General features: G+C 47.8%; 1 protein-coding gene across 4 annotated transcripts in view; it reads right to left on the bottom strand.

Annotated features, from left to right (window-relative positions):
* LMO1 (LIM domain only 1) overlaps positions 1-26,944 on the bottom strand; it is a 69,515-nt gene extending 42,571 nt beyond the window's left edge. Inside the window, exons 1-2 of one of the 4 annotated variants that reach the window (XM_043971222.1) lie at positions 26,811-26,944; positions 19,896-20,195 (exon numbers count right to left, since the gene is read on the bottom strand). In XM_043971222.1, coding sequence (XP_043827157.1) covers positions 19,896-19,920 — 25 coding nt within the window. In that variant the 5' untranslated portion in view covers positions 19,921-20,195; positions 26,811-26,944. Of the gene's footprint in view, positions 1-19,895; positions 20,509-26,810 lie in introns of those variants that run through there. The other 3 variants (XM_043971221.1, XM_043971224.1, XM_043971223.1) reach the window with 3 other exon arrangements.
* Between the last annotated feature and the right edge of the window lie 265 nt (positions 26,945-27,209).

Consider the following 27,209-nt stretch of genomic DNA (forward strand, 5'->3'; position numbering starts at 1 on the left):
CTTCAAATCACATTCTGGAACATACAAATAAAGAGCCAACTGCACTCTGCTGGGTTCCAACTCACTGGCTTGTTCCTTAACTACCCGAGCATTAGGATTGATACCAGGAAAGCCAACCGACCGTGGCAAAGTGCCTTGGTTCAACTGCTGCTTCTGATGATTACCTTTATGACTCTGGGCGGGTCACTTAAACTCCCTGAGCCTCAGTTTCCCCATCTGTAAGTTGGGGGCTGGATTAAAAGTCTCTGAGGTTCCTTTTATTTCTTGTTCATTTCGTGATCTCAACCCAACGCTGAGTCCCAGAGAGGAGAGGGGACTAACTTACCCCTGGTTCTGACGAGTTCATGGCAGAGCGGTCAGGGTAAAGACTGTCTCCTGTGTGTAGACCAGGGCTCCTTCCGCTGTCCTGCGCTGTCTCTGAGCCAAATGCCCTCCAGACCGAGGCCCGAGAGCCCCCATTCTAGCCAGAAGGGCAGCCAATCAATGCCTGGACAATTGGGTTACATTTGAATGAGCTTTTAATCGAATTCTTTTCACAAAGCTCTGTTAACCTATTGACCTTTTTCCAGCAAAAAGGGACGGGATTCTCCCGGAAAGCCCACTATTCACAATGCGTTTCCCTCCTTTTAAGGAAAAAAACAAAAAACAAAAAACAACAGACCAGCTTCCCTGCTTATAAATCAGCACGTCTGGTCTAATGGAAAGCCTGTTGGAGTGGGGAGTCGGAAGACCCCCTCAGCTCCACTCTGATTCTACTGCGAATTTGCTTTGCAACCTTGATAGAAGTCACCTCCCCTCTCTGGGCCTGCAAGAAGGGGATAATAAGAACCCTATTGCTGGGCCTCTATTACAAGACTCTTATGAAGATAAAAGGAGATCTGTAGAGGAGCGAAAAATTTTTTTTAAAGCAGTCTTGGTACTTAATAAACATTTAAATGTTTGCTGCCCTGTAGTGTTGAAAGAGCAGTATAATTACAATTAGTTTTTTTTTTTTAATGGAGAGTCTTTCGGTCCTCTGTCTGGATGAGATCATCGGAGGTGGGGGCAGTGGGGGCTGGGACCACGACTGGATTATTGTGTTCAGTTCTGGGCATCCCATTGAGGAAGGACATAGATGAGCTGGAGAGGGTCCAAGGATGGGCAATCAAGGTGATAGGAGGACTAGAGTGTCATGGGATGAAGGGACTCAGGGAATTTGACCTAGAGGAAACTCGGGAAGTGGGTGAGGGACCACACATAATACCTTTCTGAAGGGTCGTCATGTGTAAGTAGGACTTGGCCCCAGAAAACAGAACTGAAAGCAATGGGGGAAAGCAGCAGAGAGGGGCACATTATAGCAAAGTATAAGGGAAAATGTCTTAAATAGCATAGTTGGCCAATAAGGGAACGAGGGGCTCTTTTGAAAGGGAGTGAGGTTCCTGTCAGTGGAGGTCTTCCACTAGGGGCTGGGACACATTTGGGGGATTCTTGCTTCAGGAGGAGACAAACTAGTTTCTTCTCAGTTCAACATAACATTAATTAGGTCCTTACTGAGTAAGGCCCTGCAATAGATATTCGTTTAAATGGAGGATGGCTCCCAGACAGCACTGATTCTCCTGGCCTTCAAGGGCAGAATTCTTGCCCCAGGGGAAGCACACACACAGCCCTCTTTATCTGTTTTCCATCAGAAGGGAAAGTTATCCATGCCTAACCAGTGCTTCTGTGGAAGGAAGTGCTAGATTTGATGGGAAAAGATTCGGCTTCGATTCTCAGTTTTGCCACTTACTAGCCATGTGACCCTGGGCAAGTCACTTCACCTCTATGGCTCTCAGTTTTCCCATACGAAGGAGTTGGACTAGATGGCTTTGGTGGTCTCTTTTAGCTCAAGCACTAGGATCCTGCAGTCCTGAGTGGCTAAATCTCTGAGTCTCCATTCCACATCTGTAAAATAGGGGAGTACCCACCGGGAAGGAAGGTGTGTAAAAAGCCATACAATTGTTAGCCGTCATTGTTACTACTTAACAACTGCTTCCCTTTTATATGTGGCATGAGATAATCTTCACTGATATTTCTATGATTTTTTTTTCTGGTGGGGCAATGAGGATTAAGTGACTTGCCCAGGGTCACACAGCTAGTAAGTGTCAAGTATCTGAGGCTGAATTTGAACTCAGGTCTTCCTGAATCCAGGGCTGGTGCTTTATCCACTGCACCACCTAGCTGCTCCCTATTTCTATGATTCTTGATGATCTTCAAGGCATCTTACATTAACAACTCACATTGCAATGGGCCTTCAAAGATGAGTAAGAATTTTCCTTATAAAAATCCAGTTGAGGCAAGCAGAGCAAGTCCATTTTATGGAGAAGAAAACTAAGGCTCAGAAATGTGAAGTCACTCATTCATAATCACGTGAGCACAGTTCAGTGTCTATTTTCTTGTTTGAACCTCATAGCATTCCTAGGATGTAAGAAAGCTTAACTGTCCCAACCTACGTACAAGGGGAATGAGTTTCAGAGACTTGAAGTGACCTGTCCAGCGTCATGCAACAAGTTAGTTATGAAATCAGGATGAAGACCATCTACTTTCAAATTGTGAGCGATAATGTCAGTGAAGGAAAGGACCTTTGTGATCAATCAGTCCAAATCTCTGATTTCACAAATGAGGAAACTGAGGCCTGGAACGTTGGTTCACTCGCCCAAGACCAACACGGCAAGTCGTGAAGCTGGGTCTAAAATCCAGACCTCTTAAATCCATTCCATCACATATATCCCATGTCAGTAGCTCTCAATTACCAGTAGTTTTGTCTTTAAATAAATCAACTAGGGGCAGCTAGGTGGCACAGTGGATAGAGCACCGGCCCTGGATTCAGGAGGACCCGAGTTCAAATCTGGCCTCAGACACTTGACACTTGCTGGCTGTGTAACCCCGGGCAAGTCACTTAACCCTCATTGCCCTGCAAAAAACAAAACAAAACAAAAAACAACAACAACCCCCCCCCAAAAAAAACAACAATAAATCAACTAGAGATATTTAGCTTGGCATGCAAGTGTGCATGTGTGTGTGTAGGAGGGCATGGCAAATGACAGCTATCCTCCAGTATCTGAAGGACTATTTTGTGGAAAAAAGGATTAGACTTGATTCTGGAAAACAAGACTAGGATCAATCAGGGGAAATAAATCAACCAACAAAAATCCACTAAGCCCCTACTATGTGCCAAGCACTATACTAGGCATGGAGGATATGAAGACTGAAACGGTACAACATCTACATATAGGTATATACTAGGCACATACCAAGCAGACACAAAGTGATTTTGGGAAGGAGGAGGAACTGACACCTGGGGTGGGGGATAGTGGGGATCAGGAAGGGCCCCCTGCTTCTTTTTTTGTTTTTTGGTGAGGCAGTTGGGGTTAAGTGACTTGCCCAGGGTCACACAGCTAGTAAGTGTCAAGTGCCTGAGGCCGGATTTGAACTCAGGTCCTCCTGAATCCAGGGCCGGTGCTCTATCCACTGTGCCACCTAGCTGCCCCACGGGCCCCCAGCTTCTTAAGCTTGAGCCTTGAAGGAAGCCAGGGATTCCAAGAAGTAGAAGGGAGAAGGGAGATCATTCCAAATATGGGGGACGGCCCATGCAAAGTTGAGGAGACAGGAGGTAAATTTCAACTTGATATAAGAAAAAACTCCAGGGCAGCTAGGTGGCACAGTGGATAACGCACTGGCCCTGGATTCAGGAGAACCTGAGTTCAAATCTAGTCTCAGACACTTGACACTTACTAGCTGTGTGACCCTAGGCAAGTCACTTAACCCTCATTGACCCGAGAAAAGAAAAGAAAAGAAAAAACTCCCTACTATTCAAGTTACTCAAAAGTGGGATGAGCTACCTTGTGTGATAGTGAGTTCTTTGTCAGTGGAGGTCTTTAAGCAGAGTCTGGATGGCCCTTTGTCAAGGATATTGATATTGTAGAAAGGGATTCCTGCTGAGGTACAAATCAGGCTAGATGCCTTCTGAGAGCCCTTCTAGAAAGTTTCTGAAGATATAAGTGGGGAGGAATGTGGAATGGAAGAAGAGGAAGGGGAAGGATTGAAAAAAAAAACCAGATATCGATGGGGGGGGGGGACACACCTACATTCAAAAGAGTGAGGGAGGTGCCAACATCAGGCCCCTCCAGGGGTCTCCTAGACACATGAACTCACCACCCCCTCTTCTTCTCTAAGAGAAGCCAGTGCCCACCGTGCAAGTTTAATTATTAAAACTCATATTCTGAGTGACCAAGTAGATTTTTCTCCTGTAAGGAGCAGAGCAGGGTGGGGGAGGAAGCTCCAGCCACACAATATTAAAATGTCAGGAATTTAAGCCCCATGTTGGTTCAGTCATAAGTTACCAGCACCCATGATGACAGACACAGCGTCTCCCTTAAATTATTAAGCATAAGACATCAGACTGTAATATTTTGCTAAACCGAGGTACAGACACAGACAAAGATGTCATTTCAATATTTGAAACCAGCAAGTTTAATTTAAAATAAGAGCAAACCAATAAGCTCAGAAAATGGCAGTGTGAGGGAGGAAAATTACACCACGCGAGGAAAAAAAAAAGTAGAAGGACTTAAGAAATTTATAAAAGTAATCTCCAAGTGGAAATTAGAAATCAACCTCGAGAAACAGAATAACACAAAAGAAATATTACTGTCCACTTTCTAAATCAATATAACACTGCTCCACGACAGAATTACCATGGTAACTCAAGTAAAAAGAATAAACCAATTCTTATTATTTCAAAATAAAATCACAGCCTGAAGCCTAGGTTTTATTACAGCCACTGATAGATCGCTGGCGTGTATTTATCTGAAATATTGCTTTTCAATCAGCTATTCTATGAATGTACAAATTTCCCGAAGCAGCCCACTTAAAGGGTGTGCATTTAAACCAGGAAAGGCTAACCAGTGAATTGATTACACAGAACCATCTACATATTTTCATGTGTTTTGAGTCAGTCTTGGTAATGCAGCCGTTTCACTTTCTCTAAATTAGGATTTATTTCTTGTGAGGGGGGCGCTGTGCCAGAGGAATGGGGTAAGGGTGTGTGTGTGTGTGGGAATCAGGGGACTTGGATTCTGCTTTCCATTCTGGTGATGAATGTCTGGGTGACCTTGGGCAATGCACTTAGTACCTCTGAGCCTCAGTTTCCTTCTCTGTAAAATGAAAGAGTTGGGCTTTATGGCTTCTGTTCCCTTCTAATTCACAGTCTAGGGCCTCATACATTGTCAAATGAGATAAATGTATGTGAAGTGCTTAGTAACTGTAAAGTGCTACATAAACGGCAGTTATTATTATTATGATTATTGTTATCCCTAAGGTCCTCTCGAGCTCTGACATTTGGTGATTCTGGGAGTTTGGGGAAGAGGAGAAAAAGTTGCAAATAACGGTGCAGTATGAGGTCTGATGTGGCTTTACCTGAGTCCAGCTGGGGAAGCTACTATCCTGCTGACAACCAACCTTTGAGAAAAGAGGGAGATAGGCTCCCAGCTCTCTAAGAATCCCCCAGGGCTTCCCAGGAACTGGAGTTCCACTAGAGTACTGGGGTCATATAATCCTTCTCATCAAGTAGTTACCCCTGAGCAGGCTGTCAATGGCATCTTGGTGGCCTCCAAGATAGGGATGGGAGGAGGGAGGCAATTGAGTAGATGAAGCTGAATTCATGGACTATAGGGAGGGGGTGGGCTCTATCCCCTGCCATGGCCCCAACTTTTGAGACTGCCTAGCTCCCCAGCTCTGATATGTCCACCTTCTGCCCCTGGGGCAGACTTTTATTTCTTTCTTCCCCTGCATTCTGGCATTCAATGCCATCAGGCTTAACCAACCTGGCCAGCGTATTCTCTTCTGCACCCAATTCTCTCATTGGTCCAGTGGGCAGGCAAGGCCCCTCACTACAGTTTTCATTCTAGCTGATAGATAAGATCGATACATTTCCTTGTCAAATAGCTCTAGCTACCTGAAATGTTTTTTTCTTTTTCTTTTCTTTTCTTTTTTTAGTGAGGCAATTGGGGTTAAGTGACTTGCCCAGGGTCACACAGCTAGTAAGTGTTAAGTGTCTGAGGACGGATTTGAACTCAGGTCCTCCTGAGTCCAGGGCCGGTGCTCTATCCACTGCGCCATCTAGCTGCCCCTTTCTTTTCTTTTTTTGAGTTTTTTTTTTTTAAGATGGCAGCATGGTGGTCTGATATGATGCTTGGACTGAATCAGAAGACTTGGGTTCTAGTTGTGTCTCTGTTACAAACATTCTAAGTGACCTTGGAAACATCCCTTCCCCTCCTTGACCTCAGCCTCAGATTGCAAAGGTTGGACCAGATCAGGGGTTCCATGAACTTGTTTAACAGATATTTTGATAAATGCATTTTAATAGGATTGATTTCCTTTGTAACTCTATCCATTTAGAAACATTATTCTGAAAGGGACAACATAGGCTGCCAGAGGAGTCCATGACACCGACAATATTTAAAACTTCTGTTCTAGATGATCTCTGAGGCCCCTCCTAAACTCTAATATTGTGTATTCCACTCTTCCTCACAGCTCTGATGGTCTATGCTCTGTTCTAATATATCACTCAGCTCTGCCATTTTATATTCTGGTCTTAATAAGCTGGCAGGGAACAATTAAACACTAGACCAGGGCTTTGTCACCTGGGGTATTTCTACCTCTAGGTGGTATAAGAAGCTTACCAATAAGGCATGAGAGTTATTTGTCAAATGACTATATTATCACACTGAACCATTCCAAGAGAAGTTAATTCCACTTACAACAACTTATCTCTGTGAATCAGGAATCTCGGACCTTGTCTTAGTTTGTTGTATTTCTTGGGTATATGTGCATAGTTAATTCTGGATTTTTCTGCTTTTCATACCGAATAGGGAGTACTGGAATGCTTGTTTACCACAAACCAAGGAGTATGGAGTCTGAACAATGTTGGGATCTCCTGCACTAAGCAGCGGGGGCTGGGTCTAAGGGTAAGAAGTAGGATTCCAGAGTGAGGGTGGGCAGCATAGCTCAGAGCTGGTGGGGAAGGCTCCCTGGAAGAAGAGGTGTTTGAGTTGTCTCTTGAATGTGGGTAGGATCTGGAGAAGTGATGGGGACTAGGGGGGTTAGGGAGAAAGCTTTCCAGGCAAGGGAAACACACTGGTCAAAATGGTCAAGGAAAAATCAGTGCAGCTTCTGCTCTGCGGCCTTCTAAACCATGGCAGGAGTGGGAAGACTTCCCAGAATCACAGAGGTGGAAGAGACCTTAGCAGGCATCTATTTCAATAATCCCCGACAGCTGGGCATTCAGTCTTTACTTGAACATCTAAATGGATGAAGGACTCGCTATCTCCCGGGCTAGCCTGATTGTCTCTAGGAGAGTACATAGGCCACCGTAGCAGCACAGGACTCAGCCAGATCCTGGGTTAGGCAGGCTGGAAGTGTTCCTACACAAAATCTGTATGTACCAGAGTCAGTGGAGAGAAGCCGGCTCAGCCAGGCCAGGCAGCCTAACCCAGGGCTGGTCCCAGCACCAAGGAGAGCTCCAGGTGAAGAGCCCCTTACCTCTGAAAAGGCTTTGTTTGGCTAGTTAAAGTAAGTGCACATTAAACATGAACCTTTTGAAGGCCTTGTGCTCAACACATATGTTCTCAAAGAGCTCATAGTCTAATGCATGGTACAGTACTAAGAACACTGGCTCTGGAGTCAGGGGACATGAGTTCGAATTTGACCCTGTTGCTTGCTACCCCTGTAACTTTCGGCTGGCTCCCAGTTTATGCATCTGCAAAATAAGGATGGTGGACTGACGGTCTCTGAGGTCCCTTCCAGGTCTTGAGGCAGTCAGGTGATGCATTACTGATTCGTGTGCTGTGAAGACCTGAATTCAAATCCTGCCTCCGACACTTCCTAGCTGGGTGACACTGGGCAAATCACATCACCTCACTTCCTCATTTGTAAAATGGGGATGATAATAGCACGTACTTCCTAAAGTTGTTAGGAGAACCAGTTGAGATAACCTATGTAAAGCACTTTGTAGACCTTGAAGCCCTATATAGATGCTTGCTATTATTAGATCTACGATCTCGATGGGGAGGGTATAGATATAACAAGCCCATAAATAGCTGCGATGCCAGGGAGAGTAAGGCTGAGGCTATGAAGTGCCTACAATGGGGCAGCTTTGTTACTATCTTATCACATTTAATATACACTTAAATCCATAATAGAAGTGTACAGTCTCACATAGAATCTTTTTTCCTGTCAAATGTTCATGTTTCACTGTTTGTTAGATTTATAATAAAAGGGAACATTTGAGTTAAAAAAAAGAAATGTGAGGAGGTAGAGGACACTTTTGCTAGGAGAGGGGCCTAGGAGAAAGGGTCAAGTTTCAGGATGGTTTCCTGGAATGGGAAAAAGATTTGAACAGGGAGAGATTGGTGGGAGAGGCAAGGGGAGGGAAGTTCATTCAAGTTGCCATGAGCAAAGGCCTGGAAAGAGGAGGGGGCAAGCAAGACACAGATAGGGAATGGGGAATAATCCTGTCTGGCAGGAGTGCAGATGACATGGAGGGAAGGAGTGAGTGTGACATAAAGCTTGAAAGGTAGGTTGGGGTCAGACCAGGACAGATCCAGTCTGTTTAATCAGACAGAGCCCACCAAGACACACTTTGTTCAGAGAAAGGTCCTCCCTTGGCCCGTGGGAGTACAAGCATCTCTCCACACCCCAAGGATCGCTTTTGGCTTTTATGGGCTCCAGCAATGGCAGTGGGTCCCGCAGGTGTAGAATTGGAGCACGCCCTGGCTGTGGAGGGGCCAGCCTCTCAAATATCCTGTCCTCTGGGTACCTCTCAGAGCTGATCGGCTTCCTCTCCTAAACAATCATATGCTGATTAGATAAAGGGGAAAGGACCAGAATAGAATTCTATTCTGCAGGGGCCACAGATAAGACACCCGAGACATCATCACTCTAAAGGGGCTCCCTGGCCACCCAAAAGTGGTGGAGTGTCTTAACCCAGAGCCTGCCCTGCTCCAGAAGACTAGGAGAAGAGAGGCCAGCTCCCAGTATAGGAAGATTTCCATTTCCTTGTGTTAAAAGCATCTTCGGGGTGATTGGCTCTAGAAGGGTGGGGGGAGCAAGGAGGGGGAGGGAAGGGAGGCTTTTTTCCCCTCTAAGCCAGGCCCACTTACTGGGGGAGTGTGGCCCCAGTCCAGCACACAAAGGGTGAAGCTTTTAGGGATGCAGCAGCAGGTGATCTCAGCGCTTCCACGGAGTCCTAATGCTCCTAAAAGCCACTCTCCCCGTTTCTGTAATTGGGCAGCAGTAGTTAATGTAGTATTGACTGCATTATATGCTCCTGTGCACCCTCCCACTAATGCCAATTGCATCACCTTGTACCCTTACCATATTGCTTAGCCAATAGCTGTTAAAAGCAATCCAAATCATGAATCATAGAGGAAACTTTTAGCAAGACACCAGCATCCAAAGGAGACAATTTACAGTTGAGTTAATCTGGGTACATTAGCGAGACATGGATTCAGGAAGACAGACCAATTTATGTTACTTGCGTTTTACCCTTTATTGCCATGCGTAGGCAAATGACTGGGAGATCACAAAGGAAAAAAGCAGGGGCCCTCTCCTTCCCCAAAGCCAATTCCCATCTGGCACCAGGGCTTGGTGGGCTGGAGGCCCGAATACGCATCAGGCTGACCTCAGAGTGAGTTCGTGCATCGCTGGATCTCCGTGGGCGAGGGCTGGGGGGTGGGGAGACGGGGAAGGAGGAAGGGAAAGGTATGTAATTACTGCTGGGTATTTATTATAACCCAGCAATCTGACAGCTCTGCGGGGGTCCAGGTGCCTGGCGTTTGGAACATTAAATGCAGCTAGTCCTCCAGGGCCGCCTGGCCAAGTCCCTCCTCCAGTCACCACAGGACTCGGCCTCTTATCTAAAGGTTGGGGATGGGCAATGCTCCAAACAGGACCTCATGTCCACTGAGCTATGAGGCTGGGGGTAGGAGGGGTAGTGCCCATATGGAACATGGGGATCTGTCTGCTGGTGGTGAGGGTTTGGGGGGGTGGGGTTCTGGTCACACTCATTCCCTGACTGTCCCTTGGTCAGAGCACTCCTCGGGGAGTCAGTTGGTGCTTGAGGCCCTGAAGTAAAAAAGGCTTCTCCATCCACCAAAAATCAGGCATTTACTCTGGCCCCTGGGAATGTGATCACCCAAGGTTGTCATCTGTTGCCCCCAGGGTCTTAGAACCTCAAGAGATTCTGCATCTCAAGAGCAGCTGGAGCCTTCGCCAAAGAGGACTCTCACCCATCAGATTCTGAGCTGATCCATTATCTATCTGGAGAGTTAGCACACCAGATGTTTTACACATCTGGGGCGTTGGAGATAAGGAGCCAAGTGCTGTGTGCACGTTCGTGTGCGTTCGTACATGTGTGTGTGTGTGTGTGTGCGCGCGCGCGTGCGTGCGCGAGCACGCTCGCTCTCGATCTCATCCCCTGCCCACTCAGGGATAAGGCCGTGGGGCTGACACCATACATGGGGTCAGTCTGGTCCAGGAGGCACAAATACCAGGGATTTTACTGACTTGGGCCCAAGACAGAGCCCATGACATGGTGACAATCCTCCATCTATCTTCCAAACAGTGGGAGCTTCAGTAGCTCCCTCCTGTCTCTAAGATAAAGCAAACTCTTCAGGTTGGGACAGAAAAGCCTGCCCAGTGGCCTGTCTCTGGCCTACATTTCACATAATTATTCCTGGTCCTGCACTCTGCATCCTAGCTCTATCAGCCCATTTGCTTTCCGGCTGTCATCTCTGTGTCTTAGCATAGGCTGCTTCCCCATCTGGGCCTGGGATGCACTCCCTTTCCACCTCCCACTGCTGGGCCTTTGCTGGGCCTGGAATACCCTCTCTTTAGTTTTAACTTTTGAATTCCTAGTCACTCTTTTAAGCCAAACTTCAATGCGACCCCTTTATTTATTTATTTATTAGGGCAATGAGGGTTAAGTGACTTGCCCAGGGCCACACAGCTAATGTCAAATGTCTAAGGCTGGATTTGAACTCAGGTCCTCCTGAATCCAAGGCCAGTGCTTTATACACTGTGACACCTAGCTGCCCCCTAATTCGACCCCTTCTGTGAAGTCTTTCCCAAACTACTTAGTTACCTGCAACCTTATTATCTGACCCCATGACCTCACCAAACATTCTTTTCTATCTCTCTAATCCATTAATCACACAGTAGGGCATATTATAGTGATCTTTGTATGTATCTGCTCTCCCTACAAGATTCTAAGTCCCCTGAGGACAGGGACCATATCTTAAGTATTATGTCTCCTTCAGTGGTGAGCTATTGCAAGGCTCTGTCTGGTTGCTTTTTAAATGCTTTTTTCTTATTGAAGTCTAGTCCCAGAGGTCACAGGCTATGCTGCCCAGCCCTTGATAAGGTCAGCCTCTCTCTCTTTTGCCTCTAACCCATCTCTACATTTCCTGATCAAGGAGTACTTACAATACCTCAGGCCTACCCCGGGATGCCACAGGACCAGGCCAGAATGGCACGCGTGGCCAAAGGGTCCCAAACTCAACTTAAAACAACCGATAGGGCTAGAGCTGATGGCATTAACGATTTTTAGCTTAATATTTGTTACAAGGTTTTGTTTTTTCCCAATTGCGGGTAGGGCGGGACAGAAAGTGGGAGGAAGAGAAAATAGATTTTTGTTAATTGAAAAAAATGAAATTTAATTGAAAAAATCCTAGCTTAGCCACATTCAATTTTATTTTTTCCCAGTTTCATTTTCATTAAGCACTTTTTTTTAAAATTAAAAATGCCCTGGAATAGATTTTTATACCTCTAGTCCATAATGAAAGAAGGCTGACCAGCCCATGCTGTTACTGGTAAGGATTTAGAGAGCAGTCAGAACGCAGGGGCTAGCCCAGAGATGGCAACACTGGGTTCAGGGGTGGGAGAGCTAGGCCCAAAGCCCGATTCTCTCCCTTATTAGCTGTGTGACCTTGGGCACATCATTTCCCATCCTTTAGGCCTCCATTTCTTTATCTTAAAAAATGAGGATAGCAGCACTTCCACCACCTACCTCACAGGGTTGTTGGGAGAAAGGCACTTTGTCAACCTTCAAATGCTGTGAAAATGGGGGCTGCTCCCTTTGTTAAGTTTATTGTTTGAAAGGCAGAAACAAAGCATCCCCAGTGGGAAACATCTATTGATGAATTCATTTACAAATGAGAAAACCAAGATTGTGGGAGGGGAAGGGGCCTGCCCCGAGTTACCCACATGGTAGTTAGATGGGCTTTGATTCGAAGCTAGGCCCTCAGATTCCAAATCCAGTGGGGATCCCCCAATACTGTACTATATTACTATCCTCTTGATTTTTTCATAGGGGGTCATGCTTTTGCCCTCACTTTTTAGGACATGAAGAGACACAACTTGGTTGAGGGTAGGGGGAAGCACATAGCCTAGCTGCCCGTGTCGAGACTTCCCTTGCAGAACTCCAGGCCCCCTGAGAACCCAACATTCTTTTGATCCCTTTTCCTTCCTCCCTCACCAGTCATCCCCAAACTACCTAGAGCTGCTGCTGCCTGCCCACATCTCCTTTCCTCATCTGGCTGGCTGATGCATCTTGGGATGAGGAGACTTGCTGAAGGTCACACAGTTTGCTGGCGGGGGGGGGGGCAGAGCTGGGACTCTGACCTCTAACCTCCCCACCTAAGGTTTTTACATTAGAGCTGAGGTGGGGTCTCACCTGCATGGCATTGGCTGCACTGAACTCAGCCTTGCAATGGCCAGCTCTGTGCTCCGGCTTCCTGTAAACCTAGACCTAGAAGACCAAGAACCACTTCCCAAATAAAAGCAATTAATCTGGAAACCCTGGGTTTAACCATTTGAGAAGCTGAACTCACTGCCCATCTCTGTGGTGACCCTCACCGTTCGACCTAATGGATTACTTTATTAATAATGCACTGTGCTTTAAAAGCAAAAAAAAAAATCTGACAATTCAATACTTCAGAAAGTCTCTTAAAAACCGTTGCTACGGCAAAACCCGATTGATATTTTATTATCTCTCAGAAGTGAAACATGAAAGCCAAGCACCACCGCCACTGCTTTGGTCTTTCGCAGTCCCGAGTCTCTTCCAGACCCACTCCAGAGCAAACTGGAGCAAAAGCTTCTTCCAAGAGCCTGTTACTCAGATTGGGGGTGGGGGGTGGGGAGACTTTCAAGCTTTGGGGAGGGGGGAGAAAGGGAGGGTTTAAAGCCACACACTTGTGTGCTACTCCACAGCTTTCCTAATTCCTTTGCAGCATCAAAACAAAACAGGTTCTATAGCACAATGAGGGAAGGGGGAGGCAGAGAGTATCTATCACTGTTGTCCTTCCCCCAAGTCATCACTTGGAAAGATGGGAGATCTGGGAGGGCTGACTGTGCCCACTTTCTCTTTACGAAGGAAGACTAGAACGACTTTGGAGCAAGAGGCAGTGAGGAGAGAGATATGAGGGGCCCAGCCACATCTTTAGTCCCAAAGGTCAGGAATAACCCTGTTCTTTATAACTAGGGCTAGAGCAGAGGCCAAAGACATTGGCAAAACCTGACCACCTGGGTGAGGTCAAGGTTAAGGATTGGCTGTTTTCTCTGTGTAGATAAACTCTCCATCAATGCAGATCATTGCAACCTTGTAAGATTTGTCAAGGTTTATGAGTAAGAGGTGCATCCCCTGGTGGCTGAGTTCTTTGTGAGAAGTCCTGCCACCCTGAGCCAGGCTGGCCTGCCAGGGGTGAACACTCTCTGATGAAGCTTTTCCAGCTTCACAGGGTCTGCCAGAAGTCATGGGTAATGACATCAGAGGAGTCACAGTGGTATGGCAGAAAGAATGCTGGAGCGAAGGCATCTAGGTGGTGTAGCTGATTGAGCACTGAGCTCAGAGTTCAAATTCAGCCTCAGACACTTACTAGTTGTGTGGCCTTGGGCAAATCATTTAACCTCTGTTTGCCTCAGTTTCCTCCTTTATAAAATGGGGATGATAATAGCACCTACTTTTCAACACTGTTGGAAGGTTTAAATGAGATCATTGTAAAGCACTTAGCACAATGTCTGGCACATAGGAAGTGCTACTATAAATATTAGCTGCTATTATTATTACAAAGTGGTGGCAAAGCATTGGAAAATGACTGAGCACATTATGGAATAGGAATGTGATGGAATACTATTGTGTTATAAGAAATAAAAAAGGAAGGGAGGGTTTCAGAGAAATCTGGGAAAACTTGTATGAACTGATGATGCAAGTGAAGGGAGCAGAACTAGGAGAGTGATTTATTTAATAACTCTGTAAAGACAAACAAGTCTGAAAGACAGAAAAGAAACTCTGATGGATGTGCTGTCTGACCACAAATTCCCAAGGACATACAATGGAATATGTTTTCCATTTCCTGACAGAGAGTTGATAAACTCAGGATTTAAATGTAGACATAGTTTTTTGGGGGGATATAGATAATGCTGGAATTTGTTTTGCTTGACTATAAATATTATTCAAACTTGTTCTCTCTTTTTTAAATGGGGGATAGAATGGAAAGGAGAGAAGATAGATTTGCTTTATATAAAAAATTCATTTAAAAGAGAAAAAAAGGGGCAGCTAGGTGGTGCAGTGGATAGAGCACCGGCCGTGGAGTCAGGAGTACCTGAGTTCAAATCTGGCCTCAGACACTTAACACTTACTGGCTGTGTGACCCTGGGCAAGTCACTTAACCCCAATTGCCTCAATAAAAAAAAAATTAAAAAAAAGAGAGAAAAAAAGAAAGCTGGACTGTGGAGTCACAAGAACTGGGTTCAAATTCTGTGTCTGTCACTAGCCTGTGGGACGGTGGGCAAGTCCCTTCATCTGGGAAGTGAGGGTGTTGATCCAGATGAAGACTGGGGGACAGGATGCTTCTAGTTCTAGAACTATGAACTATGAAGAAGGCTTCAGGAACCTGGGATTACCTTGTCATGATCAGGCAATGGAAGAAGATTTTAGTAAGGTGAAAGTAGATTTTAAAAGAAAAAAATTTTAAAAGATTCTTTTAAAAAGAAAGTTATCTCTTCTGTCTCAACAGACCTCTCCCTGTGAAATCAAGAGAAGGGTTCCTAGTTTGGAACCTTCTCCCTCAGAGGGTTCTAATGAGATCACTAGGATAAGTTAAAGGCCTGCCATGATGGATGTGATATAGACAAGGTTGGAAACCCATATTGTGGTTGGGAGATCTGTTCATTTGATTTGTGGCTGTGCTCCTGACCCTCCTAGACTTCACAATCATAGCTCAGCTGTAAAATTCGACCTCAGCCCCCTTTTCCAGTGGTGAATTCCTTCTGGGGGCCTCCAATTGGGGATGGGCCCAGACAAACCATGCTTCATTCCTCCCTTGGCTGTGCTTCTGGTTCTCCTGGACTTTGCCACCATGCCCCAGTGGAAGGATCCTTCTGTCTCCCCCTCCTCATTCAGCTCCCTTTTATGTTTTCTTCCCCCATCAGAATGTAAGCTTCTAGAGGGCAGGGAATGTTTTTTTCTTTTTTTTGTATCCCAGTGCTTAGCACAGTGCCTGTCACATGGTTAAGTGCTTAATAAAACTTTGTTGACTACCTGTTGCCTGTTCACAGCAGTAAGGGGAAAATGGGGGCTGTGAGATAGGGGTCTTCCTTTCCAAAGGAAGAGGATGGACAGAAGAGGAATAACCTTGAATTGACACTGGGGGATTCTTGGCTCCAGGTTTAACCCTAACCTGCCCTGAACCTCAAGAAAAACCAGCACATGGGCACTTGAAGGAATGTGAGGGCTTGTGTTTCTCGGAAGGAGCTACTGAGCAGGACCATCAATTCCTCCTATATCCAAACCCAGATTTCAGTATTTGCTGCCTATACCCTTCAGGAGGGGGTAGGGATGGGATCAGGGAGACTCTAGGATAAACAGCCTTGAGCAAAACTAGGTGGAATGGCATAGGGTCTTCCTGCCAGCCTAATCTTCTTTTTTGCTTCATTCAGAGCGGTTCTTTCATCAGGGTCAGAGCCAGGGGCCCTGGGCTTTGGGCATTTCAAGAACCCTTGAATTAGGGGCAATATCTTATCTGGTCATTTCACTGCTGCAGAAGGTAATAACCTGGTTGTCTTGTTATTTCCACCTCTGGCACTTACCCCTGCTGACTTTGCTATATAATCCTTCGTTAATAAGTTTAGGGCTAGCAGCCCTCCCATTCTCCTGACATCATAGGTCAGTGGAAAGAGTGTTGCATTTGGAGCCAGAGGTCCTGGGTTCGAATACCAAACCTGCTATTTATTACCTGTTTCACCTTGGGCAAACCATTTCACTTAGCTTTAGTTTCCCTACCTGTTCAAAGGGAAGGTTGTACTCAATGACCCCTATGATACATCTTTCTAGCACCTTGGCAGCTGCCTCAACTCTCTGCTCTTTGCTACTAGGACAGGGCTGGCTGGATAGAGCCATCAGATTGAGTTGCATCTCTCTGCTGCTTACAGACTTAGCATCAGACAGAATCCGACCAGCTCTTCAATACGAACTTGAGGTTCAGACAGTGGGATTAGTGAATGGCACAAATTGCATGAAAGAGCTATTCTATAGACAACCAAACACAAATGTATTGAACATTTCCTTCTATGAATTCTCTCACCTGCCCCATACATCTGGTGTCTTTTGCACATGCAGGTGCACACACACACACCTTTTGAGGGTTCTGTGTCTGCTGTGGTGATCTCACACCCCAGCCCCATCTTATAAGAAATATAACAATCACTTTAAAACTGAGAGATAATGTTCAGTAGTGAATAGAGACCTAGGTTCCGAGTCTTGCCTCTCTCAGGCATGCTGGCTGTGTGACCTTGGGTGAGTCATTTACATTTTCCGTGCTCTACGTTAGAGGTGTCAAATTTCTGCTGCTCTCAGCCTGAACTAGATGAAAATGTAATTGGGAAATTTTTAATAAAATAAATAAAAATGCAATATACCATAAGTGATGTTAATTTGTGGTAGTTTAAGTCAATACGTGGCCTCACAGGGATCCATTTCTATTTGAATGACACCACTGTTCTAGGCACTTCTCTAAGACTTCAATTTCTAGAGACAGTGTGGCTCTGCATTGGTAGGTATGGCTCCTTATGCCAATGGAATCATGGATCTATTATCCTATTTTAAATTGGACTGATAAGAGCATGCAAGGAGAGGGATATCAGGACACCATACGGAAATGAAGAAACAAACCCATTTTCCTTCCAGCCAGGAGATAGCCCAGTTCCCAATTCCATCCCTGGCTTGCTATGTGCCACGGGGCCAGTCCCTTAAATTCCATGTTCACTCATTGTGACTGTCACCAGTGGCCTCAAAGAACACAAATCTTGGAGTACCACCCAGGGTCCTAGGCTCACAGAATGGCCTTTGGTTGATACTCAAGGCAGGAGATGAAGCATACTTGCTGAGTTATAACTGCTCCTGTGATGATCATGAGTGTGGCTGTGGGTTTGGACAAGAAAGGCAGAGCTCAAGCTCAGTGTGGAAGCCAGCACAATTTCTAGAAAGTCATAGAACTCATCAGCTTGGGTGGCCTAGAGAGGGTAAGCTCAGCTGGCAAGCCCAGGGCCACGTAGCCTAAGAACCCCATCAAGCCCAACCAAAGGCTCGGGACCTCACCTAAAGGTGAGAAGAAACCTATGACTTTGTCAGGGGAAGTCCACCTGGATACCCTGATTTTTGAGGTGGTACAGTGCATAGAATGTTAGATGTGGAATCAAGAAGACCTGAGTTCAAATGATGTCTCAGATACTTACTAGCTGTGTGACCATGAACAAGTCATTTAACTTCCATCAGCCTCAGTTTCCTCATCTATAAAATGACATCAAAGGAATCACTCACGCTGCTAATGTAGGTGTTCAAACATACAGGGATGTGGCTATCCTGCGCCTGACTACCTTGGCCATAGGGTTGGTTATGACTGAGGTGGCTCAGTCTTCCCAATCTACAGGATTTAGAGCTGGCAGGAGTCTTGGAACTCAACCTAGTCCAGCCTTGTATTTTACAGATGAAGTAACAAAGGCTTAGAAACAGCAAAGAACTTGTCCAAGGTCACACGAGTATTAAATAGCAGAACCTATGTCCAGGTCTTCTGACTCTACATTTAGGGCTCTCTATGAAAATAGCCTTGTTTTGTGACTGGGCCCACAAAGGATGCCTAGTTGAGTTCTCTTGTCTGCTAGCAGGTGGAGAGGGGGTAAGAAGAAGGGTTTCCAGCCATAGAAGGTAAGCAGTCACTGCTTCGGGCAGGCATCCTGTCTCAGCTCCACCCCAGGGCCTTATTAATCAGTTTTTGTTAACTGGGAAGGCCTCTGGGGGGAAATACCCAGCTGGTTGTTTTGCCAAGGGTTGAACTGTCAGCTCAACGCTCGTGTTTGTCCCACTGCACCTAGCACCCCTGGGTACTCAGGGGTCTTGGTGGGACTTGACTTCGAGTCCCAGCTCTGACTCCTCAGGACATTGCTCCTATTTTCTCCACCCACCTCCCTCTTGTTGCACCTACAGTTCTCTCTCCCACAAACACACCTAGTCAGGGAGATGCTGGGATACATGTCTCTGACAGCTGCTTCCCTATGAAGTCAGACACGAGCAATTTCTTCACCCCGTGGAGAGGGCTCTATGGAACACATCTCCAATGATCCTATTTCATTTTTGCCTCTGGCCCGCCAAGCTTCTATTCTGTTGAATAAGCCCGGCCAGCTCTTTGCTCCAAAGTCTACCAACCCTCTGGAGGATTCCCATTTGGCCAAGGTCAGGGAAGGAGGGATTTGCAGTTCAGCTGGTCAAGACCCTCTTGGGGACCATAGCAATGATTATATGTCTTTATAAAACTCTCAGTCTCAACTTCACTTGTCCTTCCTAGAGAGCGAAGAGAAATAGGCACGGCAAAGCCCAGGAACAAATGCCCAAGCAGTCTAACAATCAGAGGCTGGCAAATGGGGCATCCTGGGGAGAATCCACCTCTTAGACCCTTCCCAGGGCAGTTTTCTTCCATACTTGTTGGGTTTGGAAAGCTTGCATCCTAACCCTGTTCTGGGATGGCATCCTGTGCCTCTATGTGCCTGCCCTTGCTGCTGCTGCTAAAGTTCAGAGGTAAGCCTGGGAGTAGCCTTGGGTCAGTCCCATGACACTTCAGGGCTGCTGCTCCCCTCTGTGCACCTTTTGCTCACTCCTCGTCCCTTCTCCCTGTCCCCCCCCCAAAAAAGCCCTGGGAAGCTGACAATTTGCTCCCACTGCTTAGGGAGAAGATTAGGTTAAGGCTGCTGGCTTTATGGCTGTGGTGGGTAGGGAAGCCGAGAAGACAAAATACTGATTAGGAAAAATGATGATCATGACAATCGGGCAGCGAAGGGGTCCTCAGTGCCTGCACTTTGACTCCAAAAGAGGAATGCACACCCAATCCACATACATGCACACACACCACACCACACCACATGCACACACACCACACCACACACCACACACCACACACCACACCCTCTCGCCCACCCTAACTATATAAAGAAGCCCTCGAAAGCCGGGACCAATATGAGTCACTGGGCTCTCAGCCTGGATGATTCAAACGGGCAGAAATGGTTCCTACTGTACATCCTTCAACAAACAGAGCGTGGAGTGACGCCTTCTGGGCTAGATTACTTTTCATTAATGCCAGGGAGAAGGGCGAGCACGGCGGGTCGGCCCTTGGCACCGAGGTACACTCGCTTGCCTGCTGGCCCCTGTCCGGTCACGCCAGGAGAGCCGCCGAGCTGAGGCAGGGGCAGTTAGTCTGCCGGGCTGGGATAGGGGAGGCACGAGAAGAGGGAGCCCGGGCCGGGGGAGGGGGGTAGGGTGGCCTCCTCAGCCTACCTACCGTCCTCCTTGTCCAACACCATCATCTCCGGCCGGAAGAAGTGTCCGAGGGCAGGCGTTGCGTCTCCAGCCGCTGCAGCCTCCGCTCCGGGGAGGAGGAGAGGTCTCGGCTCCAGGAACGGGGATGAGCTAGAGCACAGCGGACAGCCCTTTGGCACACAGTGAGCTCTAATTACCCGCTTGTCCAGCTCTTAACCTAGATTGCACTCAGCTAGAATTACATTCAGAAGTGAAGCACTTTGCAGATACAAAAGCAGTCTCACCTACTTTTTTGTGCCTCAGAATTGCAAGAGACTAGGGGCTGCAATTGAGAGAGAGAGAGAGAGAGAAGGAGGGAGAGAGGATCAGAGTTTTTCTTTGATTCTCACCTTCTAAATGGCTCAATTTGGCCAGTATAATCTGTCTTAATGTAACTGCATTTGATAGCTCATAACCCTGGCTCTCGCAACTACACAGCTCTGTCTTATAAAGTGCTTTCCCCTTAGATTTAATCTGAATCTAAATCTAAAATTATATTCAAAGAGATGGGGGGGAATATCGGAGGCTGGCTACCGCTGCCTTTCTCTTTCAATTTATGAGGTCTGCACTCTTGCTACTGAATAAATGCGCACATTTCCCAGAGACAGCCCCCGTCCTCCCACACTGCCCCCCCTCCCCAAGAGTTTAATGGGGAGTGGAGGCTGCCTGGTTCTCCAGCACCACCTACAGGTCTTGGTCTCGGTCTCTCTCTCTCTCTCTCTCTCTCTCTCCCCTTTCTCTCCCCCAGAGATCATTCTTGCAGATGTTTCAGGAGCAGAGGTACACTGTGACCCTCAGCTATAAGTGGGGCACAGCCTCCAGACACTTCCTGCCCCACTCCACTCTGTGGGTGCATGTGTATCGCCAGGGAGTCATCTTTTCCAGACTCAAGAGCCTGTAACCTCTCTAGTCAAAGAGCTCCAAGCATTCCGTTAGGAATGTCCAACTCTCATGTCAAAGGGGAAGGGAATCCACCTAGAGAGGGGAATGACTTGGCCAAGGTCACAAAGTCAGGTTGTGTGAAATGAGATTCAAACCTAGGTCTCCTAACTTCTGGACCAGGGCCAAGTCTTGGGATCTGGTGTCTGAATTTTAACCTAGAAGGTCAGAATCGGAGATTGGAGCAGTGCATGTAACTCTCCTTTTCTCCTCTTCCTACCTCCAAGACCGAAAGAAGCTTAGTTGCTGGACAGCCATTACCCAGGTGTCTGAAGGTCACCTTTCTGTCCTGGCAAGTCCCAGACTTCCTGGTCCATTCTATGGTGCTAGGGCTTGGATTAGAATCTTAGTTTGATTTCTCAAGTGGTTTCTTAGGCTATGTGGAGTTGAGTAGTTTTAAATCTCCTCTACCTTCTTACATTTGGGGAGAACACATCTTTGCCCCCAAATTGGGTTCAATCCAGCTCTGAGTGACGGATTAGAGCACAACAGGCCCCAACACACCATGACTGCTTTGGCATTTTAGGGGAGCATATACTGACAGAGAGATGGCTATTAGACATTTTGGAAGAAGTAGTTTGGCTTAATGACTGGAAAGATACCTCCAGGTATAGGAGTAAGGAAACCTTGAATACTTTGATTCCACTGGCCCTCACTTCTTCATCTGCAAAACAAGGATAATATCCAAACTGCCTTCACCATAAGGTTGCTGTGAGGACCATATGAATGATCACATACAGTATGTGAAAACACTTTGTAAGCCACCAAACACCATTCAAATTAATTAAAGAGATGCTTTTTAGTGACAAATGAAACTGTGAGCTGTATGTATCCCTTTTAATAATAATAGCTAACAGGGGGCAGCTAGGTGGCTCAGTGGATAAAGCACTAGCCCTGGATTCAGGAGGACCTGAGTTCAAATCTGGCCTCAGACACTTGACACTTACTAGCTGTGTGACCCTGGGCAAGTCACTTAACCCCCATAGCCCCACCGAAACAAACAAAATAATAATAGCTAACAGAGTCCTTTCCTCATGATAAACCTGTGATGTAGGCAATGTAATGGTGATTATCCCCAATATGACAGAAAAGGAATCTGAGACTCTGTGAAGAGCTGCCCAGGGTCACGTAACTAGTGTTGATGACAGTATTCGAACTCAGATATTGGGACTCCAAGATCAGTAGACTTTTCACTAGACCATGCTGCTTCCCCCAAGGCCACACCTGATCCCATTTCAGGGGCCCTGCCCTCCTTTGACCAAGCAGGGAAGTGAGACTTCTCAAAAGCAAGGGTAGGAAGCTCAGGCAATACATCCCTACAACCTGCTTTTAATTAGCTTCCTTATCCACAGCTCAGAAGCTTTCCCCTCTTCCCCTCCGTTTTGAATGCTTAATCCAAAGAGTCCTCCGATATATTTGAAGCTAAGTAGCTCATTTTGCACAGAATAGCTTTCATCCAAGACTCTCTTTCCTTTTCCTTCGTGACAGTTTGAAGAAATGAACAAGGTGCCTGATGTACCCAAAGACAGAGGGCTGCCCTCAAAAAGTATTTGATTCTCACACATTAAAGCCACATATTAAGAAAACTTTCCATTGAGTACTTATATGTCTCTCCTGAAAACAAACAAAACCCATGGTATTACAATCACCCAGAGGCTGGCGTTTCATATTCAGGTATATCTTAGCACAAAAATATTCCGTATTGAGCCCCCTCCCACCACCCCAAAGCACAGTCCTGGCTTATATCAACAATCAGCCATCATTTCCGAGGCCAGAGTTTTTGATACTCTGAGTGATCAATCAGGAGTGAAATGTTATTTCTTTCAGATGTTCAGCCTCAAGTTCCACACTCTTCCCATCTTTAGACATTCACTCCAAAACATCTCATTCCAGTAAGATCATTCTCCTTGTGCATACGATGTGAAGAAGGAATTTTCCTCTTACCACAGAATTGGGCTGGGATTTTTTGTTTTCTCGTTCATTTGTTCGCCTTCCTTATTTTCTTTTATTTCACGACTTCCCACATACACTCGACACCCTAAGAAGTTCATTTTCAACATCATATTCCCCCTTAATCTCCAAGGCACCTAATTAGCAGTCGAACGGTTAGAATTCCAATAATTAATCCGGGGGAACTGGACAAAACATCTAAATGCTGCCAGGGTAGGAGCCGTGTGAGCTGAAATTCCACTTTCTGGGATTTGGGGAAAGGAGGGGAGGAGAGGGGTAGATGCTGGCAGCATCAGTTCCCAGCCCAAATCAGCCCAGCCCAGCTCAGCTCAGCCCCTGGGGCTGCAGGACACAGGGCCTGGACCTGGACTGACAACCTCCTTCATTTGGAAGGTCTGCCGGGTGGGACAGATACGAACTGATGCTGTGGAAAGAACAATGAATCTTCTATTTTATGACCTAGGTTAAAACCTTGATTCTACCATTTACTTTTTGTGTGACTCCTATGGGCCTCAGTTTCCTCCTTGTAAGAGGAGAGGATTAAGCTAGATAACCTCATCTGGCTTTAAAGCCAATAATCTCTTCCTTCTCAGGTCCTGTGGAGACCTGTGGCTGGGAATACAAGCTCCCATTCTTTCTTTCCTCAGTGAATGTATCGGGGGTCGGGGTGGGGGGGGGAAGGAGGAGGGGGCTTTGGTGTTGGTGATCTGGAATTGTGTTTTGGTTATCAACATTAGGTTTCAACAGAGGGAGTGCCCTTGAGTGTCCCCAAAGACACACAAAATGGTCCTTCATTGCCAATATAGCCTGATGTGATTTCCCAAGAAAAAAGTCACATGTCCTGAAGATTCCTTGGGTGGCTCTGCAGCCTACCATGTAGGGGTCTCATCAGTCTCAGAATCTCTATTAAGGCAGAAAAGCTATATCGGGTTGGGTCAGGAAAGGCACCTCATCCTGAGGTGACCCCCTCAATGATAGTAAGCCAGTACTCACATGTGGTGAAATGCTTTGGTTGCTGTCTTATAGGAGAACTGACTTTTGGGTAGGTATGTACTCAAAAGGGGATACACACCAACAGGAGACTGCCCCCATATTTGGTGGTAGCAGTAGGATGTAGGTGGACTAGTTCCTAGGGCCTAAAGAAAGCAAGAAAGGGAATGGGCCAGTATGCCTTATAAGGTAGTGAGCTCCCTGTCAATGGAGGTGTTCAAGCATTGGCTCAATGAACACCTGTCAGAGATGCTGTGGGAGAAATTTCTGTACCGAGGCAGAGGCAGGAGTAGAATAACTTAGATGTCAGGAGTCTATGACCCAGAAACAAATAGACAGTAAGGTATAATGGAAAGGACATAGGAAATAGAATAAGACAACTTAGGTTGAAATTCTTGCTGCCTCATAACCTTGGGCAAGTCATTTTTCTCTGGGCCTCAGTTTCTTTGAATGCCCCTTCCTCTGTCCTAGCTTTAAGATCCTATCATCAAATGTTCAAATGTTGTCATGGAAGTTGGTATGGCCCGAGGCCAGCACCCCCTCACAGTCCTCACCCCTCATCCCCGAGTCTGGGAACATTGGGCCTAGACTAAACTCTAGGGGCTCACGGCCAGGAGGGCTAAGAATTCCACAGAGAGTACCCAGAGTCAGAGGCCTCCCATGGACCTGGATTTTAAAAGCTAGCTCATAGTCAAAGCACACTGTATTCTCAGGTTTTCTGAGCCCTGTGTGGAAAGGAGACTAGGACATGAAAACAAGGCTTTTAAAAAAAAACTGGCTGGGGGCAACTAGGTGGCACAGTGGATAAAGCACCGTTCTTGGATTCAGGAGGACCTGAGTTCAAGTCCAGCCTTAGACACTTGACACTTAACTAGCTGTGTGATCCTGAAAAAAAAAACCCCGAAAAAACCCCCCTCAAAACTGGCTGACCCATTGTAAGGGGGAGATGACCCCAAGGAAGCACCATGGGAACTGCGCACTGCTCCACTTCCTTCAGGTGATTTCGCTACTAGAGGCTGAGGAAGACTACTGGGCTAAGTGTTGGGGAGGAGAAGGAGGTGCCAGGGATTGCCTCCTTTCCATCACACCAGTTGCAAGGCTGGGTATTTGATGACCACATCTGCATTACCCAGAGAGCCACTAAGCAGCTTTCCTCTGGCTATTTGCCTATTCCCCTCCCAATGTTGACCCACACCTAGTCTTCCAGACACAGGTCAGCAGACCTGAACAGGAACATAGAATGGAATAGTTCTTAATTTTTGTACCACTTAACTGTGCCTGCCTGCATCCCTGCTAACGGGAAGTAAGAAAAACAGTCCATCTTCTTGCTTATAACCAAAAGAGGAAGTCCTATGTTGGTAGGGCCAGCAGGCCCTAGCCAGGGGGGCAAAGTCCTAAAAGCCCAATGTTCTGCAGTCTTTCCTGGAAGGTACCCACGTGGACCCGGGACTCTGGGGTTCAAGTGATTGCCTTCCAACTCAACTATCTACTACCCGGGTCTCTAAGCATTCCTGAACATTCCCCATCTTCCCTCCCCCTGAACATTTTGTAGCTCTGGTCACCAAAAAAGTCCCAGTGAAGGATGCACTAAAGACTCCCCAGGACTGAGAGGAGTGAAAAGGCAGAGGGGCCCCCTTCTGTTTTCTGGCCCAGTGACCTCCCCATTTCCACCGAGTTCTTGGACCGTGCATGCATCCGGGCCATGCATCCCTCTATGAGATTAGCCGTGCTACTTAATACTAGGAAGCTTGGCCCAGCTGGGGAGGGGTAGGCGGGTATTTGGGTACTTTTCTTTTAGAAGTTCACCACCTAAGGCTGGCGTGCCTAGTAGAGGTCCCTGGACCCTAGACTCTACTTATTCCGGGAGGGGGGGCGGCGTCTGCAGGGATAGAAGAGGGAAGAGTATCCACCCGTGTTAAGAGCTCTAGCCAAGGGAAGTCTGGGAAAACAAAGGCAATTTAATGGGCTGGAGGATGAGGAAGCAGGAACCTCACTGCACCACTATGGGCCAGAGACAAGAATCGAGTCTGAGGACTTCTCCCTCCCTCTTCTCGGGGCTCCTTCTCATCCTCTCGATGCCCAAAGGGCCTTTTAGAAAGTGTCACCTGGAGTTCTGTGCCTCTTTTCTAGGAAGGATCCTGCTTGCCTACGTGGAAAGGTCACTTGAAGGCCCTATATTTGGGAAAGGGGTGTGGAGAGGCAGGGAGTGAGAGAGATACGAGAGGAGCCGCTTGGGACTGCCTAAGCTGTGGGTGAGCAGTCACACCGCGTCCTGGAAGGCGGTAGTGGGGAGGAGGGCAGAGGGAGAAGTGGGGAAGGGAAGTATCTCCCCCAGCCCCAGAACTCCCTCGGCAGCAGGACAGGCCTCTTTAAGGGGGCGGCCACCGGGATCTCTCCCGGACAGAGCCTGGTGACAGGTCCCGGTCCGCTCAGGATCACTGCTCTGACCCTCCCCTCCCCCACGGGCTTCCTCAAAAGGGACCTCTAGAGTCTAGCTCAGGAGTCCCCGAATCAGGAGCAGGGGTGTTGGGGTCAACTCTGGCCTCCCCCTACTCTAAAAAGTAAATCTCCGCTCCCTGCCCTTTGTCAATTTGGGCAAAGCGGTCAGGGGGCGGGATCCCAGGGGAGAAGCCAGCGTGTCCCGCCCCGCCGCACACCACACCACACCACACCTCCCCTCCCTTCCCCTCCCCCTCAGGCTCCAGGACAGAGTTGGGGGGGGGGGCGGTCCTAGCTTCAAAAAGTCTGGCCTTTCCACCGCTGCGGGTCGGTGGCTAAGCGCGGTCCCGGAGGCCCGCCCGGCGTTCATACGTACTGCGACCCCCCCCCCCCGCCCCCGGCCCCCATCCCGGCCCCATTACAAGCCACAACAAATCCACTTTCTACCTTTCGGGGCTGCAGGGCACGGAGTTGGAAGGTGGCGCGCGCAACCTGCCCCCTCCCCCTCTCCGGGCCCCGGGCCCCCTCCTCCTCCCAGGCCCCGGGCGCACGGGCCGGGCCGCCGAGCGGGGGCACCTACCGTCCTCCTTATCCAGCACCATTGTCCTGGCTGCCTGGGCGCTGCGCCCGCGCCGCTGCTGCCGTCGCCGCCGCCGCCGCGGCTCTTCACCAGCGGCCGCTGCCGCCGTCCGCCCGCCCGGGAGAGCGTGGGCAAGACGCCGCCGCTTCCCAGCCGCTCGGGCGCCTCAGCGTGGACGGGGACTGGGGCACGGGGCTGGGGAGGCGGCGGCCACCGGCCCTGGGCCGGCCCGCTCCGAGCGCGCCCTCTGCCCGGCTCGGGCTGCACCCGGCCGGCGCTGCTTCTCCCGATGTGGATCCCGGCCCCTGCCTCGGCTCGGGCTCCGGCTCCCCAGCCCGGGCCCCTGCTGTGCAGCGGGAGGCAGGCGCGCAGGGGGTTAGATTAATAATGAATTTGTGA

The sequence above is a fragment of the Dromiciops gliroides genome, chromosome 6 (genome assembly GCF_019393635.1).
Source record: "Dromiciops gliroides isolate mDroGli1 chromosome 6, mDroGli1.pri, whole genome shotgun sequence".
Lineage (NCBI taxonomy): Eukaryota > Metazoa > Chordata > Mammalia > Microbiotheria > Microbiotheriidae > Dromiciops > Dromiciops gliroides.